This window comes from Onychomys torridus, chromosome 20 (assembly GCF_903995425.1).
Source record: "Onychomys torridus chromosome 20, mOncTor1.1, whole genome shotgun sequence".
Classification (NCBI taxonomy): Eukaryota; Metazoa; Chordata; class Mammalia; order Rodentia; family Cricetidae; genus Onychomys; species Onychomys torridus.
In genome coordinates this window covers 34,425,586-34,446,593 of record NC_050462.1, presented here as the reverse complement: position 1 = coordinate 34,446,593, position 21,008 = coordinate 34,425,586, and the positions used below count along the sequence as shown (strand labels likewise).

Here is a 21,008-nt window from a genome sequence, read left to right as displayed (position 1 = left end):
GGTGTCTTTGTTTACTCACCAAAGCATTACTCTGTCCCACTTGCACAAGAAATGGAAATACCTGTGGTCTACACAGCTCTAGAATGAACACGTCTTCTGCCCTCATGTTCTGATCCTTTAATATGTTATTAAAATGGGAAAAATCATGTGTTTCTGAAAAGCAAATGATCAACTCTAAATGTATCAAAGATGTTTATGAGATCCTTGTTGATGGTGTCTAGTTAGACTTTATTATGTTGTTACTTCTCAGTGTTAGAATACGGGTAAATTTTAATTTTGATATAAGAGAAATTAATCTTTATATCAGGAGTGGAATTCTTTTGATATTTAGACAGCTGGATACTTTATAAAGTTAAGGATTTTGTAGTGTATATTAAACAATAACATTGTACTCACAAAAATGTATTTGAAATTTGTTAATATTAAAATTTTTTCCCAATGAATTACTGTCATACCTATTATTTCTAGAAGGTAAACGTTTCCAGGAAAGGCCTTATCCTAATTTGAAACCACAAAAATTCCCTAGTCTTCCTTCTTTCTAAGTTGAAACATATTGTCAAACAGGTAAAAATAAGTGATGCCCTAATGACAGTTAGTTCCACATTGTTGCTAAATATACATTATTACACTGTTTGAAGTGTTTATGCATTCTAAGCTAGATACACAAAGGACTGTAAAAATCCCAATGGGAGCCAGGCAGTGGTGGTGCATGCCTTTAGTCCCAGCACTCGGGAGGCAGAGCCAGGTGGATCTCTGTGAGTTCAAGGCCAGCCTGGTCTACAGAGCGAGATCCAGGAAAGGCGCAAAGCTACACAGAGAAACCCTGTCTCGAAAAACAAAACAAAAATCCCAATGGGGTTTGGTTATAGCTGATTGGTAGAAGTACCCACCTACTCTATGCAAGGCTCTGGGTTTGAGTGCTTGTCCTGAAACATAAACACATTTTCCTATAGTTCTCTGACAGTAACTTGGGCATGCATGAAGACTTGGTGATAGATACAATGACCAGTGCGTTGTTTTTAATAGTATTCTTTAATGCTTTAATTATACAAATGGCATTTTAACAGTTACTAAGAGACACTTGGCATTTGGGTGAACAAATGAGAAGTATGCAGTCCTTTTCTCAAATCTACAGTAGGAAAATATCTCCATTCACTTTGCCCAGCCTCACTATTCCCCACTCTTAGGAATTAAATGGAAGTCAACAAACTAGTTTACATGCTGCCTATCTTCTTAAAAGTTTGTTCTCCAAAAGTTAAAAAAGAAAGTCAACATCATTAAATGATATAATTGCCTGGGATCGGTAGTCTATAAAAAAACAAACAAACAAATGTTGAATTAGGGTTAGAGAGATGGCCCAGGGGTTAAAGGAAAAGATGGCTGGGCTTGGTGGTGCACACTTTTAATTCCAGCACTTGGGAGACAGAGACAAGTGGATCTCTATGAGTTCAAGGCACTGATCATGGATTACTGCTGCAAGCCGCAGGAAAATGTAATTGAATCCAGCTACTATCACAAAAGCTACTACTTTTTCGAAGGTCAAGCCATGGCTTAAGGAGTCTTCGTGATATTTTAGCTTTTGTACATATATTAGCTGACTCCTGCAATGATTTCCTTGTATGCTATGTATGCTTCCAAGAACTTATAACAGTGTATTTTATCTGAAATACCTATTATGCTTATCCAAGGCTAAATAATCTTCTGAATTAAGCTCAGACCCTCCCTTTTTATACAGCCTTAGTGGTATTTATACTAACATTATAGACCCCTAACGTTTACCTAACCACCTCTAGGAATGCAGATTGAGCACATAACCACCCCCCCACCAACAAGGTTTCTTTGTGTAGTTTTGGTGCCTGTCCTGGATCTCGCTCTGTAGACCAGGCTGGCCTCAAACTCAGAGATCGGTCTGGCTCTGCCTCCCAAGTGCTGAGATTAAAGTTGTGTGCCACTACCACCCGGCGCATAAATTCCCTTTTTGATATATTAACCGGTTTTAGCTCTCAGTTGACCTCCTCCTTTAACCACTCCCCTTTTGGGTTGTAAAAGAAAGCCTGATGGTCACTGCCTGAGGAAAACTCTTGTCTGCATTTATGACCCTGTTCAAGAGTTTAAGCCTGGTGACCTTGCTTTAGCTAGAGCACTGGTGTTGCATGGGTATAGAACTGTAAACCTCAGAGACTGAGAGAGGATTAAGAGGATTTTGACTGGAGAACTAGAAGAATGAGATGGAAGATGAGGAAGAGCCAGATGGGGAAGACCGAGATGAGAAAGACAGAGAGAGGACAGAACTAAGACGAGAGAATTAAGAGAGAACTCAGGGGACAGCAGAGAGAAATCAGGCAAGAGGAAGCTAGGCAGGAGAACAGACCTGAAGCTGTGCAGACAGAAGTTTACCCCAGAGGATTAAAGTCGACGGAGAAAAGAGCCCGTGTACTTAGATTCGTTTCCCAAAAACAATTCTTGCCATTTGTAGCTTCTCTTCTGGGCCCCTGGGAAGAAGACTGTTAAGGCTGGTCCTTGGTAATATGTGAGAGATTACATAGTGAGTTCCAGGCCAGCCAAGGCCAGAGAGTAAGACCCCGTCCTTAAAAATAAAAAGGGGCCCGGTGGTGGTGGTGGTGGTGGTGGTGGTGGTGGTGGTGGTGGTGGTGGTGGTGTGGTGGTGGTACACGCCTTTAATCCCAGCACTCAGGAGGCAGAGCCAGGAGGATCTCTGTGAGTTCGAGGCCAGCCTGGTCTAAAGAGTGAGTTCCAGGAAAAGGCGCAAAGCTACACAGAAAAACCCTGTCTCGTAAAACATAAATAAATAGATAGATAGATAGATAGATAGAAACCCTGTCTCGAAAAACATAAATAAATAGATGGATAGATATAGATAAATAAATAAATAAATAATAAAAAGGGACACTAGATGCCTTTGCAGAAAAGCAGTGTTCAGGTCCCAGCATCCACATGGCACAGCTCTCAACTCGGTAACTACAGCTACTCAATGCCCTCTTCCGGCACCCAAACACATGTGCATGCATCTATGTGTGTGTATATGCACACACACATAGAGACAAACATACATACACATAAATACAAATTTTAAATACTTCGAATTAATAGATAAGAGAAGGGCCGGAACAATGGCACAGCAGTTAAAAGGATTTGCTGCTCTTGTAGAAGACCCAAGGTCAGTTCCCAGAACCCACATGCTGGATCACAATAGTGTGTAACTCCAGTTACAGGGAATCCAGTACCCTCTTCTGGCTTCCACATGCACCAGGCATGCGTGGTGCACATACATACATGCAAGCGAAATACTCCTCTACCTAAAATAAATCCTAAACATATTAAGAATACTTTCAGTATGTCTTGAGAAGGTCTCAACACGCAACCCAAACTGAAGTAGTCTCAAACCGAACTCCCTAATTCCCTGCCTTAGCCCTCATACTACTGGAATTCTGGCACAATACCTTCAAGGACTTTTTTTTTTTCCCCACACCTGTAGGATGAAAATGGCCCCCAGAGGCTTATATATATTTGTATACTTAGTGCCCACTTGAAAGCCTATTTAGAAGGACTAGGAGGTATGTAGCCTTGTTGAAGGAGGTAGGTACACTCCCTGCCTGCCTGCCTGCCTGCCTCCAGATCAGATGTAGCTCTCAGCTACCCTCCAGCACCATGTTTCCTATCTGTACCATCATGCTCCCCACCATGGTGATAATGGACTAGCCCTCTGAAACTGTAAGCAAGCCTCCAATTAAATGCTTTAAAAATACATACATACATACATACATACATACATACATACATAAAGTAAGGGTTGCTGTGGTAATGATGGCTCTCTCCACAGCCACTGTCATGACTAAGACAATTTCCCCAAATTCAGTCTTAAGAAACAATAATTTGTTTATTACCTATCAGCAAAGGGGCAGGGTTGGAGAGAAGTTTGCTCAGTTTAACACATCACAAAAAGACAAAATGCAGCTAATTTTCCAAAAATGGCAATGGGGAGAGTATTCATTTGAAGAGTTATTTCTCTGTCTCAGCTCTTCCAGGATTCTTTTGCTAAACTTGAGTTAGGACCTACAAAGAGGCCTGTAACACCATGTGCATGACACTTGAACACAAAGGGGAAATAGGACCTTCCGACTGAAGAAGTCTTATAGGCAAAGACAGGTTCATAGGGGCCCATAGTCAGCTGTTGCATACAGCCCCAGGATTTCTGCATACATATCTCTTTGCTGTCAACCCAACAGTACTCACGAGCATTGCACTCTACGCTTAATCTGTGAAGTTCCTGAATGTTACACCTGAAGGTGTCTGGAAAAGCTTGAGATGGGTGTCAGCAACTCCTGCATCTGAGTCATTGATGGAAGTGTTATTTTAAACAGCTGGTTAGGCAGGACACTTTCGTGAAGAAATTGGGGCCCTCCCTACTCTGCCTCAGGTAGATGGGAAACATCCTTCCTTGGATGACTGGTTGGGCGGGGGAGGAATACTCATTTGAAAGCATATCTCACTGGTACTATGAACTCATGTGTCATTTTAGCCAGACAAGAACATCCCTGACATCCACACTGACTTAAAGCTAGGGATACAGTTCACCGGTAGAGCAATTAATTGCCCAGCAAACATGAAGCAAGCCCTGAGTTGACACTCCAGTCTAAAAAAGCCAGCAAATGCCAGGTGGTGGCAACGCACGCCTTTAATCCCAGCACTCGGGAGGCAGAGACAGGAGGATCTCTGTGAGTTCAAGGCCAGCCTGGTCTCCAGAGCGAGTTCCAGGAAAGGCGCAAAGCTACACAGAGAAACCCTGTCTCAAGAGAGGGGGGAAAAAAAAGCCAGCAAAAGAACTGACTTGACGCAGACTTTTAGAGTCATTAGACAACCTGATAATCACAGTGAGGCCAGTTTTCTTTTAGAACCACAACTGATCAGACAAGATCATGCTGTAGATGGACAAGTCCAGCTTAGAAGTTTTCTAAGCCATGCAAAAAAGAATTTACCTGTTGTTAGTAACTTGTAACCCAATAGTCTGGCAGTATAAATATCGGTCATGTAGTGTGATGGAGTAATCTAAGTATTTACCTATGCAGAACAGATAACTGGGTTTGTGTTCTACCAAAGGAAAAAGTCTTTGCGGCATAGATTTTGAAATTTAAAATACCATGAATTTTTTAAAAGTGCCCTCCAGCAGTAGAAATGTGAGCTTTTAAAGAGTGACTGGGTTATGTCACAGTTGTGTACCACACCTAAACAGTCCCGTCACCTCTGTCACACTGTCAACAATGAGCTGGAAACACCCAGACCTGTGTGATTATTAGCAAGTTACTATTCGCTCAGACAAAATAACTCACAATCCACCTCAGCCTTCTATGTTCTGGGATTATAAACATGGGCCACCACATCTAGTGAGAGCTTTGTTTTGAAACTGGGACTGGGGAGACGACTCTGTATAGGTTAAAACACTTGTTGGGCAAGCCTGAGAACCTGAGTTCGAATACCCAGAACCATGTGGGGCCGGAACGATGTGCACCTACCTATAAAAGGTGCAATCAGTCACGAGACTCAGATTGTCCGTGAATAGGATGGTCTGCTGTGTCAGTGGATTGACAGGATACCCACACTTGATACCGTGTAAGGGGACAGGCACAGCCACACTGTGTTAGAACAATCATTACGTGAAATCTCAAGAGCAGAACGCTGTGCTTCTCTTTACATACCACAGAACCGGCTAAGGGCCAAGCGGTTGTTTTAAACTACCTTCTAAATTAATTCTGCTCCTACATGGTAAATCCCTCTGTGCTTCACATGACACCGTATCACCTGGTACGAACGCTTCCTAAATTACGGCCCGTTCCGGGTTCTAAATCCACTCGCCTTTCATTATTCCATTTTTTTTTTTTTTTTTCCAGTCTCGGACGTCCACAATAGTTGTCCTGTCTATTTCCGCGGTGCATCACAAACAGCGGCGCCGAACGGCCCAAGACGCTAGCGGGACTCCAGCCCGGCTTCCGCCTTCGCGGGTCACGTGAGCGGCGCGGAGCTGCTGCGCACGCGCGCACCCAGCCTGTCGCCGCGCGGCTGGAGCGGCAGGCAGGGTCTTGGCCGGCCCGCCCGCTGGATCGGGACCCCAGGGCCGCCCGGGACGGACTCAGAGGCGCACGCCCGAGCTGCTCCGGGTCCAGGCTCGGTGGCCGAGGCCGAGCACGGTGGAGGCGGAGCACGGTGGAGGCGGAGCCGCTGCTGACCGGGGGTGGGCGGAGCTCGGCGGCGCGGGCCGCCCATTGGCTGCCGGGCTTCCGTGCGCTTTTCCGGGGGCCCCTCCAGGTGCGAAGCCGCCCGCCGCCCACCCCACCCCTCGCCGGCCCCGCGACCTCCCGGCGCCTTTGCCCAGGGAGGCGTTAACCTCGCAGGGGCCAGCCGCGGTGTCCAGAAGTTTGGGATCGATCCACGATTGTATTCTGTCGCTCGGTCGGTGGAAGATGTTGGCATTTCCTTTTTCGCCTCTAAAGGTGTAATGTTGCAAAAAAGTTAAATGACTTTTTATCTTTTTTTTCTTCTTCTCTCCGCCCCCCCCAGGTGCACGTAGCTTTATTTTCCATGACAGATCTTGACGACAATACATGCAAAAAATATATAAAGATGATTACTAATATCGTAATATTGAGCCTGATCATTTCCATTTCCCTAGCATTCTGGATTATGTCAATGACAGCTAGCACCTATTATGGTAAGTAGAAGTGTCCTAAATTGTTCTAGAAGTCTAGGGGTGGAATTTCCAAGTACCACCTCAAAATCCAAAAAGTACGTCCTGTAAATGGTTAAGAATGATTGTGTGTACTACCACAACCTGAATCTAGTTTGCTACTGTAACAAGATAAATGATATCTTGACTATTTTACAGACTTTTTATGATGTTTGTTGTGATAATATTAGTTATACCTATCATAAAATGCATGTATCAAGTAATTATTTTGTTTACCTTAGTAAAAAAAAGACATAAAACATAGTTTTATGAAAAAATTTTGGTGATGCTTTTTATTTTCCTAAGATTAGTAATATGGCTAGTTAGTAGTATCACAGTTTTATAATCCTGTGAAAATAAAGATTAAAGAGGGTATAATATTTGGGTTGGGGATTTAGCTCAGTCGTAGAGCACTTGCCTAGCAAGCGCAAGGCCCTGGATTCAATCCTCAGCTCAAAAAAAAAAAAAAAAAAAAGAAGGTAAAATATTTACATTTGGAGATCTGAAGAATTTGTCACTGCAAAAGACAGCTGGAGCTGGGGCTGTCACAGTGTGCATACAAGTTTGATCCTCAGTATACCTTACAACCACTTGGCAGAAACAAGGACTTTGGTTTTGCTTTGAGTTATTGGTATATCTATGGTTTTATGAAGCCAAATTTTGCTGTGTAACCATCACTAGTATTGAACTCAATCATCCTCTTGTCTCAGCCTCCTGAGTGCTGGGATTACAGGTGTAAGCCACTGTGTGTGACTTTATATAAGGTACTTTTGCTCTGATCTTTCAAAATTTTTCTTCCTTAGCATATATTAATTGTACAAGATAATGTATTTCATTTTGGCATTCATATATTCAGATTACATACCTTGGTCCTATGATTTTTTTTTCTAATCTCATAGCTTTTTTTTAATGATTTTTTTCTTTTATGTGTATTAGTGTTTTACCTGCATATGTGTCTGGGTGAGCGTGTTGGGTACCCTGAAACTGGAGTTACAGACAGCTGTGAGCTAGCATGTGAGTGCTGGGAATTGAACCCAGGTCCTCTGTGTAGCTTTGCACCTTTCCTGGAACTCACTCTGTAGCCCAGGCTGGCCTCGAACTCACAGAGATCCACCTGCCTCTGCCTCGTGCTGTTTTATTTTTGTTGTTGTTGTTTTTGTTTTTTGTTTTGTTTTTTTTTTGGTTTTTCGAGACAGGGTTTCTCTGTGTAGCTTTGCGCCTTTTTCCTGGAACCCACTTGGTAGCCCAGGCTGGCCTCTAACTCACAGAGATCCGCCTGCCTCTGCCTCCCGAGTGCTGAGACTAAAGGCATATGCCACCACCGCCTGGCTTTTTAAACGGGATTTTTTTTTTTTTTTTTTTTTTTTTTTTTTTGGTCGGAGCTGAGGACTGAACCCAGGGCCTTGCGCTTGCTAGGCAAGCGCTCTACCACTGAATTAAATCCCCAGCCCCCTCTAGAAGTATTCTTAACCACTGAGCCATCTCTCCAGCCTCCTACCCCATGATGGTGTTTAAGGATTATTTTGGTTTTGGCTTTTGCAGTGCTAGGAATTGAATGTGCTCTTTTGAATGTTCTGTGCAAGCGCAGGGGCTGCTTTGTATCCAGCTCTTTGTTTTGTTGTTTTACTGGGGTTGTTTGTTTCTTTGGTGTGTTTTTGTTTTTGTTGTTTTGGTTTGGTTTGGTTTGGTTTTTGGTTTTTCGAGACAGGGTTTCTCTGTGTAGCTTTGCGCCTTTCCTGGATCTCACTCTGTAGCCCAGGCTGGCCTCAAACTCACAGAGATCCGTCTGCCTCTGCCTCCCAAGTGCTGGGATTAAAGGCGTGCGCCACCACTGTCTGGCTTGTTTTGTTTTTGAGACAAGGCCCCAGCTTGTGTTCTTGGCTGTCCTCCATCCCAACTCCTTCTGCCTTTATCTCTGTGTTCTGGAATTATATAGCCAACACATCCAGATTTTTAAAATTTCAGAACAGGGACTGAGGCAATGACTGGATAAAGCTCTTGCCATGCAAGCCTGAATGCCCAAGTTCAAATCCCCAGAGCCCACATGAAGCTGGGTACAGTAGTACCCATCTATAATCCAGTGCTCCTGGAAGGTGGGAGCCAGAGGAGAAGTCTCAGGAACCCTTGGGCCAACTCAAAGTTATCCTCTGACTTCCACACAGGTGCACATTGTCTGCATAGCACTAATAAACACACTTTTTTTTTTTTTTTTTTGAGAAAGTCTCTCTGTAGACCAGGCAGGCCTGAAACTTAAAGAGATCTGCTTGTCTCTGCCTCCCAGATACTGGGATTAAAGACATGCACTACAGTTCTTTACACACACACACACACACACACACACACACACACACACATTTGTTTTTGAGTTTTCAAGTTGAAAGTTTAGAATGTGCCCATACAAACTTACTTAAGAAAAAAAGGCTCAGTTATTTTAAGGCTTATTTATTTATTTATTCATTCATTCATTCATTTATTTATTTATTTATTTAAGTGTTTGCCTGCTGTTATGTAATACCCAAGGGGTTCAGAAGAGAGCATTGGATCCCCTGGAACTGGAGTCGCAGACAGTTGCGAGCCACCATGTGGGTGCTAGGGCTCAAACCCAGGTCCTCTGTAAGAGCAACAAGTGCTCTTAACCACTGAGCCAGTTCTCCAGCCCATAAACTTTCTACTTTTTCCTACAGAACCAGAGTACTGGTCAGTTCACGGTTCACAACTAAGGAACGGGTGGGAAGGAGAGTGAGAGTGTGGGGTTGTGGCCGGGCGGTGGTGGTGCACGCCTATAATCCCAGCACTCGGGAGGCAGAGCCAGGCGGATCTCTGTGAGTTCGAGGCCAGCCTGGGCTACCAAGTGAGTTTCAGGAAAGACGCAAAGCTACACAGAGAAACCCTGTCTCGAAAAACCAAAAAAAAAAAAAAAGGGGGGGTTGTGCCCCAAGTAATTGCTGTGTCAGGACATGGTCCTTTTGCAGAGAGAGATGTTCATTCATAAAGATGTACAGTGGAGCAGTGGAGGAGGCCTGGAGGGAAGGAAACATGAACATTCTTATATAAATAAGTAGAACAAGCTAGGCGTTGGAGAGATGGCTCAGTGGTCGAGAGCACTGACTGCTCTTCCAGAGGACCTGGGTTCAGTTCCCAGCACCCACATGGCCGCTCACAACTGTAACTCCAGTTCCAGGGAACCCGACACCCATGGCAAAAACACCAATGCAAATGAATGAAGCTATATCTTCGCTTCCTGGAATAAGATTTTTCCTATGTTTTGTTGTTCAGTTGGCTCTCTTGGTTTTTTATTTTTCTATTTCCTGGTTTTGGTGTTTCTTATTTGGCTTTTGAGATGGGGCTTCATTCGACATAGTACTAGCTGGCCTGTAACTCACTATGTTAGACCTGGCCATGAACTTGTGATCCTCTTGTGTCTCCCTCTCAAGGACCGGGTTTACAGGACTGCGCCAGAACACTTAGCCGTTTCCTAATTTTTTGACAGAAATGTGACTGTTAGCAATAGTTCCATGTTTTTCCTGAGGATAAAGAAATCCCTCAGCCATAGTGTTTGTCTATCAGAAGGCAATCAGTCATGGTGGGAACTCCATGGCCTGTCTAGAGGAGATGGCTGCCCATTTCTTGGCCTCTGGTTAATTCTGCCATGGCCAGAGTATCTAACTTAAACAAAATGAAGCATCAGAACTCTTATATCAAATCTTCCACCTTTTCATATTAACTCAAAAGATTTAAAGATACAGTGTTAGCCAAATAAAACAGCTTTGGGTTTTGCAGTCTTTGAGTAAATTGACTTCTAACTGTTGAATCAGATTTGTTGCCCTTCAGAATGTTATTTAAGATAATCTTGGGGTTGGGGATTTAGCTCTTTGGTTTGGTCCTTAGCTCTGAAAAAAGAAGAAAGAGAGAAATAATTAAGTGCCAATAAATTCGTCTGAAATTTAATATATGCCCCCTTGTAGTTAGAAGTTTTCCTTTCCCAGGAGCCACTTCCAAATTAACACACAGAGACTTAATATTAATTATAAATGCTTGGCCAATAGCTCGGGCTTATTACTAACTAGCTCTTACATTTTAGGTTAACCCATATTCCTTATTTACATCTGCCACATGGCATGTTCATCTCCTCCCTCTGTGTGTGGTTGGTGACTCCTGACTCCATCTTCTTCCTCCCAGTATTCTCCTAGTCAGGCTCTCTTGCCTAACTTTTTTTTTTAAGATTTATTTATTTATTATGTACACAGAAGAGGGTGGCAGATCTCATTACAGATGGTTGTGAGCCACCATGTGGTTGCTGGGAATTGAACTCAGGACCTCTAGAAGAGCAGTCGGGGCCCTTAACCTCAGAGCCAGCTCTCCAGCCCTCTCTTGCCTAACTTTATCCTATTCAGCTACTGGCCAGTAAGCTTGTTTATTAAGCCAAGCACAATGACATGTCTTCACATTGTACAAAGAGATTATTCCACAGCACCTCCTTTTTTAAAAAAATGAAGGAAGCAGTGATTTATTTCCTATCTCCAGGTGCTCATGTGTGCAGTATTATCATAAGAAGCTGTAAATGGTTTTCAATACTTGAATATGGCCTGCTGGGCCCCACTCCGTGAAGACTGTTCCTCAGACAGTATGCAAGTCTGAACATAAATATTTTCCTTGGGTGACTCACTCTGTTTCTCTACCTACGATAGTAAATTTAATTCAGAACTCGCTTTATTAAAGCTTAATGTTAAGAGGGACCTGTGCAAGATTCAAGCCACCCATTGTCCCAGCTCTGAGAAAGGGAGTTGGACACAGGATCCCATCACTAGCCAAGAATCTGTTTGCACCTTGCAAAGGGAAAATCAGTTTTCTCCAGTGGGGTTTCCCTGGATGCATCAACCACGCTCCAGGGCAGGCCCGATGCCCAGGGGTCGTTGGCTAACAAAATGAATTCCGTGCCATCCCTGTGGGATTGTTTCCTTTCGGCATTCTTTTGTCTCATTTGTCTTTTGTTTGTTTTGATTTTTTTTTCTTTTTTTCTTTTTTTTTTTTTTTTTTGGAGCTGAGGACCAAACCCAGGGCAAGCGCTCTACCACTGAGCTAAATCCCCATAAATTTTTTTCAGAAATACTTAGTGAGTGCGTTTTCAGAGGACCCACCTGTGCAGACGCCACACTGTTCTCCGTGTCTGTGATTTTTCAGGTAGCTTACCGCCCATGTCTCTGCCTCTGTCGCTTCCCAGGTAACCTGAGGCCTGTTTCTCCTTGGCGCTGGCTGTTCTCCATTGTTGTTCCTGTTCTGATTGCCTGTCATGGCTTCAAAAAGAAAAGTCTAGACCACAGTGGGGCTTTAGGAGGTATGTTTTCATTCTGAACGTTTAGAATCATTCTGTCGTAACTATGTCCTTTTATTGAATCTCATGTTTTCTGAATGCTGATGATGACTGAATTTATTTATCTATTTTTAAAAACTTCTTTAAAGATAGGGTCTCACTATGTAGTCCTGGCTGGCTTGGATCTCACTCTGTAGACCAGGCTGGCCCTGAGTTCACAGAGATCTGCCTGCCTTTGCCTCCCGAGTACTGGGATTAAAGGCATGTACCGCTAGGGCTGGCTATGACTGAGTTGACTGAATTTCAACATGATGCATCTCAGTGATTCAGCATTCCCATTCTGTAGAATTGCAAAAACAAATACCTTTAGAACAGCATGCACATTCCACTTTGTGAGTGATGTGAATAGGTGAACAGGATTGCCCTCTGTGGACCTTTTTTTTTTTTTTTTTTGGTTTTTTGAGACAGGGTTTCTCTGTGTAGCTTTGCGCCTTTCCTGGAACTCGCTCTGTAGACCAGGCTGGCCTCGAACTCAGAGATCCACCTGGCTCTGCCTCCCGAGTGCTGGGATTACAGGCGTGCGCCACCACTGCCTGGCCTCTGTGGACCTTGACCTTGGCTCTTGTGGTCTTAGTGTGGTATCCTGCTGGCAGAATTCCTGGGATACTCCTTCTAGGTGTAAAACAGAAGAGAAAAACAACTCTTGGAAATTGCTTCCAGTGATCTCCAACCACTGGGTTCAAATCCCTTGTCTTAGGTTGCTTTTTAGACCTGAGTGGGGCACAGGCTTATGTGTTGTTCTTTATTTACTGAGCACTTCCTACTCAATGCCACTGCTCCAGAAACAGGGAGTAAAACTGTGACCCAGCACAAGGCTTCTGCTCTCCTGGCTTTTTATTTTACTTTACTTTTTATTTACTTTGATTTGTTTTTGAAACAGGGTCTTACTGTGTAGCCTAAACTGGTCTCAGACATGAAATCTTTCGGCTTCAGCCTCCCAGGAAATTTTACTGTTTGGGGCTGGGGGGTCATTAGATGATAAGTAAAGAAAATTATATGAAAACTTTTCAGATAATATTGAAGTTTATAAGGGAAAAAAAGAAATATAATAAAGCATGTATGTTAGAAGACACAGGGCAATGTTCTCCCCTAGATATGGTCCTATGGTTTTCTCTAAGGCAGTTTGGAGCTATGACCCAGAGAAGCCAGCCATGAGAAGGGCTCAGAAACAGTTGGGGGATGACAGAGTAACAAGTGCGTAAGCCCTAACATGCCGGTCTAACTTGTTCAACAGTAAGAAGATAGCTCAGTCAGGCACATGGTAGTGAGGACGGGGAACGTAGTGAGAGAGAAGGTTGAAGGAATAGATTAGGGCTAACAGGCCCATTCAGACTGGTGCCCTCCAGTAAGGGTTTTCTCTCAAAGCATCGGGGATTGCTAGCCTCAGAGCAGAAGACCAACATGATCTGTGTTGGCAAGAGAACATTCACAACCACCAAGCATTCGAGACACCAGGGGAGTGCTCTCCCCCTAAATACTTCCCTTATAGGAAGACTATTCATGCTAGCCTTTCTTTTTTTCGAGACAGGGTTTCTCTGTGTAGCTTTACACCTTTCCTGGAACTCACTTGGTAGCCCAGGCTGGCCTCGAGCTCACAGAGATCCGCCTGCCTCTGCCTCCTGAGTGCTGGGATTACAGGCATTGTTCTTGTTGTTTCTGGACTATTTTAAGGTTTATTTATTTATTTTTTATCATTTTTAATCATGTATAGGTATGTGTGCATCTCCATGTGGGTGTGTGCACCTGAGTGCGGGTGTTAGCTGAGGCCAAGGATGTGGAGGGAGGCATTGGCTCCCCTGGATCTGGAGTTACAGGTGGTTGTGAGCTGCCCGACGTGGGTGCTAGGGACTGAACTCTGGTCCTCTGGAGAGCAGAAGAGCAATGCTTTACTTCTGAACCATCTCTCCAGCCCCCTGAACTTTTTATTTATTTTGAGGCAGGGCCTCATGTAGCTCAAGCTGGTCAGTAAATTCTACAGAGTTGCAGATAACTTAAGGTCCTGCTTGCACCTTACAGTGTTGCTGGGATACAAGTATTTGGTACCACACTAGTTGATGGGATGTGATGCTGGGATACAAGTATCTGGTACCACACCAGTTGATGGAATGTGATGCTGGGATACAAGTATCTGGTACCACACCAGTTGATGGAATGTGATGCTGGGATGCAAATATCTGGTACCACGCCAGTTGATGGGATGGGATGCTGGGATGCAAGTATCTGCCATCACAGCAGTTGATGTGATTCTGGGACTCAATTCCAGAGCTTTGACCATTCTAGGCAAACATTCTTCCCTCTGAGCTATGTCCCCAGCCCCAGATCCTTTTTGGTTTAATCCCAGCACTCAGGAGGCAGAGGCAGGTGGATCTCTTTGATTTTAAAGTCAGCCTGTTCTACATAGCAGTCCAGGCAAGCCAGGGCTACATAGTGAGAGCCCTCCAGCCAGGCATGTTAGCACACTCCTGTAATCCCAGCAGCTCTATAATCTCTGTACCATGGAGGTGCAGGCTGGAGGTTCTTAAGAGAGAGGTCACCCTTGGTTACATAGTTCAAATTTGAGCCTGTATGGACTATATGAGAACATGTCTCAAAAAAAAAAGAAGAAAAAAAGAAAGCCCTACAAATTTAGCTGGATCTATCCCTGTAGAATCAATGAAAATTAAATAAAATGATTACCTGAGAGTTCTTTGTTCACTAGACAGAGCCAGTGTTTATTGGATGTTATCAATTATTATTGGGTAGAGATCTTCAGAATCACAATTCTCTTCATAGTTGAGGAATATTATTTGCACTCTGCTGATTGTTTTCCTTCTGTAGTAGTTGAGATTGAAAGTTAAGTAGATGCATTGACGTTTCCTTATAAATATTCTTACTATATATTCAGTAAGTATTAAGAATGACTATGTACGATTTGCTTAATAAGAGCAATGTCACACTTACTGTATGCTGGGCATTTAGCACTTTGGAAGTATTAACTCTTTAGCAAGTAATTTGAGCAAGCAATGTTTGACTATAATACCAGTCATGTTTTGCTTAAAAAAATACTTTATGCCGGGCGGTGGTGGCACACACCTTTAATCCCAGGACTTGGGATTAAAGGCAGATCTCTGTGAGTTCAAGGCCAGCCTGGTCTACAGAGTGAGTTCCAGGAAAGGGGCAAAGCTACACAGAGAAACCCTGTCTCGAAAAACAAAAAAACAAAAAACAAAAAACAAAAAAAAAAAACTTTATATCTTAGGATTTTATTGATGTGAGAAGATAGCATGACCATGACAACTCTTATAAAGGAAAACATTTAACTGGGGCTAGAATAAAGTTGAGAGGACTAATCCATTATCGTCATGGTGGGAAGCATGGCGGCACACAGGCAGACATGGTGCTAGAGAAGGAGCTGAGACTTCTACATCTTGTCCTCAGGCAGCAGGAAGTGACAGCGACATACTGGCCAGGCTTGAGCTCCTAAGACCTCAAAGCCCACTCCGTAGTGGGGCACTTGCTTCATAAAGCCATACTATTCCGACAAAGCCACACCTCCTAATAGTGCTGTTCCCTATGGGCTTATGGGCACCATTTTCTTCATACTACCACACTTTCTCATGTGCTCCTCAAAGCCTTGGTGTTTATTATTCTTGACCTGTAGCAAGAAGGGTCAGTGCCTTGAAAGTCTTTTCTCCCCCATCTATTTATTTGTTTATTTGTGTATTGGTGGAGAGAGTAGTGAGAACACACATGTGGGGTTCCGAGGACAGCCTTCGGAAGTCAGTTCTTCCACCAAGCATGCCAGTTCCCAGGGGTCAAGCTCAGGTCCTCAAGTGACTTCACCCACGGAACCACCTCACCAAGCCTCAAGTTCTTGAGAAGTCTTTTTGATTTGCTTCCAGCAGAGGCCTCCCTGGGTCCAGCATGTCTTCCTCAAGGATCCCTTTGAGGGTCCTCCATCTGGTCTGGCACCCCACTGCTGGGCATCAAGGGATGCTCACCTCACTCTGCAACTCCGGGAGAGGAGGCACCCCTGGGGCACAGGCTGGGGAGACTACCATCCTCTCCTTGCCGGGAGAGAATTTTGAAGCTCTGACTGACTGACCGGCACCATTCGAAATGCGCTACCAGAACTATCCAATATGGGACAGATGGGTGCGACTCCAAGCTCATGACTTCTTCAAGTCAACACTTTCTGAGAAAGATCCCAAAGTGCCATCCTCCAGGGGAAGAGAAAAGGAGGCAGGGGCCTCTGGAAGTTTGGGAGGAAGAAAGCAAAGGAAAAGAATCTGAAAAACCAAAGGGGAAATGACAGAAATGGAAAGAAAGACATCAGTGCTGCCCAACCAGGGCATCAGATAGCCAGATCCATCACCAGAGACTAGAGAGGAAAAAAAAAAAAAAAAAAAAAAAAAAACAAGGTAATTGGGGAACTTAGCAAATTTTGGTGCTTGGAGTTATCCAAGAGGTCTATACATATCCAGCCACTGTCTGTCAAACGTAACAGAACTTTGTCATGCAGTAACAAATTGCAATCCCTCCATCCACCCCCCACCCTCTGCTATAGAGCTGGGCTATCTAGTATGTCTCATGATGCTGGCTCTCAGTGGAAATTCACTGACTAGTTTACTTGATGAGGTTGCGGAGACTTGATTTACGGCATAATGAACTGAGAGAAATGCCTTCAGTGATGTATAGGCTAGATTCTCCCCGCCCCCATACCTTCATCTGAATCCTGTAACGACTGTGGGAAAGGACATAAAAACCTGCTGAAACTCAGTACGCTCAGCATTGGAGAGAACGAAGTCCAACAGCTCTCTCTAACCGATGAATTATGTAGCCTCATTAAAAATCTGGATGGAGCTCACAGTCAACTTGAACACCTTCCAAAGGAGATTGGGAACTGCACACAGATGAACAACCCTGACTTGCCACACAGTGACCCTCCCAGATACAATAGGAAGCCGGTCCGGTTTAAATCTCCCTGGCCTGAGACATAATAGAATTATGCAATTCAGATCATCAGCAAATGCGGTGGCTTGCAGTCTAAATTTAGAAAACAGTAACATTTCTACTCCACCAGAGGAAACAACTTGGAGAGTATAACGATGTTTCCTGTGGTTGCTGTTGCTAGGATGAGATTACTGGATAGACTCCACCATGGTTATTCATAAATATCCCTACCATAGGACAAAAATCCAGACAGTCTGGATCTTAGGGCTGGATCTGATATCTGTGGGTTTGGGGGTATTGAGACCTTTTCTATATATTTTCTTAAATTTGGGGAAACAGAAACATGGTGAAGGAGTCTTTTTTTGTTTTTTGTTTTGTTTGTTTGTTTGTTTTTGAGACAGGGTTTCTCTGTGTAGCTTTGGTGCCTATCCTGGATCTCACTCTGTAGACCAGGCTGGCCTCGAATTCACAAAGATTTTCCTGGCTCTGCCTCCTGAGTACTAGGATCAATGGTGTGCACCACCATCACCTGGTGGTGAAGGATTTTGTTTGTTTGTTTTTCTTTTCTCATTTCTGAAAGTTGCAGATTCACAAATTTTATAAAAAAATATGGCAAATAAATTACATAAAAGACATATTCTGTATATGCTCTATATATTCATTATATCATTAACTACAATAAGTCATTTTAAAGACTTCCCCCTTGTACAATGAGGTGAGTGTCTCTCCCTAAAGACTGCAGTGTGTATATATCTCAAGGTTATTTAACAATGTCTACAGCTTTATATCTCTACCTAGCTTGGGCATCCTTCTCTTCTGGGGTATTTGTGTCTTCACACTGTGCTCTACTGCTGCTGAACTAAATGCACTTTCCCCATATGTGGGGCAGTGGCCTCGAGCAATTCAGTTCAAGGCCGTTGCCTTTAACCCCCATCCCTCCTTTACTGGTAGGTGATAGTACAGTTCTGGAAATGGACACATTTTGTAGACGCCATTGGTAGTCCATGGAAGTTATGTAGGATGTGCGAATATTGATGATACTTTCTTTCACTTTGTTGCCTTTATGAATAGCAAGATGCTGAATGTGCACCCCTTACCTAGCATTCTTATTTTTGAAATGCTGGTCAGTGTAATTATTGAGGAGCCCTACAGAGCAAGTACACCCCAGATACCACCCTTAAACACACTTCCCATATAATGAAGAACTACATATTACTGTAATTACATATTGTTGCCTGGTCTTGTGTTTTGTCATTGCCCCTACTTATTTTGTTGGGCAGTTTTTTCTAAACAACATTTTTTAAAATAAAAACTGTGGTATCAAGGTAAGAATGTGGACTTTTGTTCTTCCTGGTACTTGGACTCACACAGGTAAAAATCTGTGTTCATAATTGGCAAATTTGTAAGGAGCAGCTAAGAAGTGAAGAGAGGTAAATATTTAAAACCCCAGAATGCTTAAATGTTCTGAAAAACTGTTGTAGATGTTCACTGCATTTTACCAAGTAGTGACCCTCTTCCTCTCCATCTAGGGTGTCTTTTCAGTCAGATTTTGTTTATAAAAAAATTGTTACAATCCTACCTAGAATTTGTGTGTGAGTGTGTTGTTGTTTTTTAAAGTAAATCTCATAGCCAAATGTTTTTATATTAAGATTATGGGGCTTAAACTTGAGAGGTAATGGCCTAGTGCCTTTTCTTGAGAATATATAAGAAATTTTAAACATCTTTGGATCCCTTCTGTTTGCTCTCAATAGCTTTCTTTGATGCCATTCCTGCTCTTCTTAATGAAATCAAAAGGGAAAGTGAAGTGTCCTTAACTGTTGCCAAATGTCCAGTGTTCAGTATTGTAAGCTTCCTGAGAACAAGGCTTCAGTCCACCCTACGGCGTTTGTGTAACTGTCAAGCACACAGAGGGAAAGCCCCTGAGTACCGAATGTTCTCTGGATAATGACTGGCACAAAATAAGTGTTTAGGAAGGAAGTGTACATTGACTTAAAAATCTTGGCTCTTGTGGGGCAGGGGTAGCACACGGCTTTTATCCTAGCACTTGAGGGGTAAGTGGTTCTCTGTGAGTTCGAGGCCAGCCTGGTCTACAGAGTGAGTTCCAGGACAGCCAGAACTACACAGAGAAACTCTGTCCAAAAAAAAAAAAAAAGTAATCATCATCATCATCATCATCATCATCATCATCATCTTCATCATTATCTTCATCATCATCTTGGCTCTTTTCCTAACCATTGCATCCTGAGTCCTATGAGATGTTTCTGTTTGGAGCTCTCCTTTCTTTAAGGATTAAGGTGTGACACTGATGTGAGGTGTAGCACAATCCTTGGAAATGCTTTCCTAGTGTGTGACTGGGAACCCCTAAACTTTCCTCGTGACAGTTTCCCTGACTACAGATGGAAAGGAATAATGGCGTCCATCGCACCCAGGCGGTATCCCTGTAAAATGCTTCGCACGCTGCCCAGCACCTATTGTTCCCTCCCACTGTTACTGTTGGCAGTGCTGTGGAGTGTATTCAGGTTTGCCATATCCTGCTTTTAGTGCCCTTATGATAAGAGGTAAGTGGCAGGAGATCCAGATTACTTAGAGCCACGAAATGACACAGAAATAAATACTCCAGTGTGTGGAGCCGACACAGAGCGTGAAGTGCGCACTGAAAAAGAAACTTCAGGATGGGGGGGGGGGGGACAGGAAGGACTCTGTACAGGGGACTTACTCCAAGGAAGGAGTGTCCAGTCATTGTCAGCATAGTTCCGTCTGTTAACGGACAGCTTATCCAGCCTTTGACTTGGCAAGCGTCATTTTAATTTCATCTGCCTAGATAATTCGACTTAATGAGTAACCATTTCTCCCTTCATTTTCAGTCAATACCCAGTGAAGAGACCTTGTGTGCCAGGCACAGTTCTAGGCGCTCAGGATATTGTGATATTGGTAACCGTAAATGCAGTGGATTCAAATACTTTCTCAGAACTTCCAATTCTCATTCTGGAAGATAGATAACAAAGACAGATGTGATCCCATCAAGAGCCCTGCCTATCAGGAGGTGCTCTGAGCAGAAGACAAGGGTACAGGCAGGGTGAGGTGTCAGGAAAGGCCATAGGCAGTATAATCGTCCCTGCGAGCGTGGTCTTACCCATTTCTGCCACTGTGTTCAGCTCTGGCTCATCTTCCTGAAATAGAAGGCTCACTTTTGAATTGATGAGAGCCAAGAAAAGAAGCTGATGTTATCCTTTGTCATAGAGATTAATTACCACTTTATTATCATCTAAAATGTAGAACTACTGGGTGGACAGGAATATAAAACATGTTCGGGCATGCCCTCTTCTTATAGTTAATCTGTGTGAGAAGTCACAGTATCATTAGAAGCTGTTTTGATGAGCACAAACTCTTAAGAAATAATATAAATCTACAGATCAGAAGGAGGTGCCCTCCTTTGGGCAGAGCTCAGCAAGTTTTTTGACTCCACCCTAGCACAAGAACAGTGGTAATATCGGTATCCCCAGTGAGGAGAGGGTGGCCACCAGACACTTTCAGATGGGATGTGCTGAGGACACACTTCACCCATACGGCATATGGGCCAGCAGGAATATGTAACCCCAGACAGAGAGAGCATCCTGAAGCATCAAGCTCCTTCAGGTGCGAGCATCCTCTCCAAACATGTTTGCTTGTTTGTATACATGAGATCCTATGTTGCACAGACTGGTCTCAAACTCCTAGGCTCTGGACAGCCTCCTGCCTCAGTCTTCTGGACAGTTAGGAGTATGGGCATGTGTTTTGTATGCTTCCTTAAAATCAGTCACCACTTGAAAACTGAAGGGTTGCCTGACACCAGAGAAAAGTGTAAAAATCTAAAATCACAGTCATAAAGGTTCTTGCGAGGCTTGAGAAGTTTATCTTCTTTTGAATTTTCACTTTTTTCTTCCTTTTTCCCAGAGCTGAGGACCGAACCCAGGGCCTTGTGCTTGC

The 21,008-nt window shown here is 43.5% G+C and overlaps 1 protein-coding gene across 2 annotated transcripts in view; it reads left to right on the top strand.

Annotated features, from left to right (window-relative positions):
- Positions 1-21,008, top strand: part of Tmem19 (transmembrane protein 19) — a 42,665-nt gene that overhangs the window by 14,227 nt on the left and 7,430 nt on the right. The window contains exons 2-4 of one of the 2 annotated variants that reach the window (XM_036169678.1): positions 5,907-6,465; positions 6,574-6,724; positions 11,961-12,074. In XM_036169678.1, coding sequence (XP_036025571.1) covers positions 6,595-6,724; positions 11,961-12,074 — 244 coding nt within the window. In that variant the 5' untranslated portion in view covers positions 5,907-6,465; positions 6,574-6,594. The remainder of the gene's footprint in view (positions 1-5,906; positions 6,466-6,573; positions 6,725-11,960; positions 12,075-21,008) is intronic. The other variant, XM_036169679.1, reaches the window with a different exon arrangement.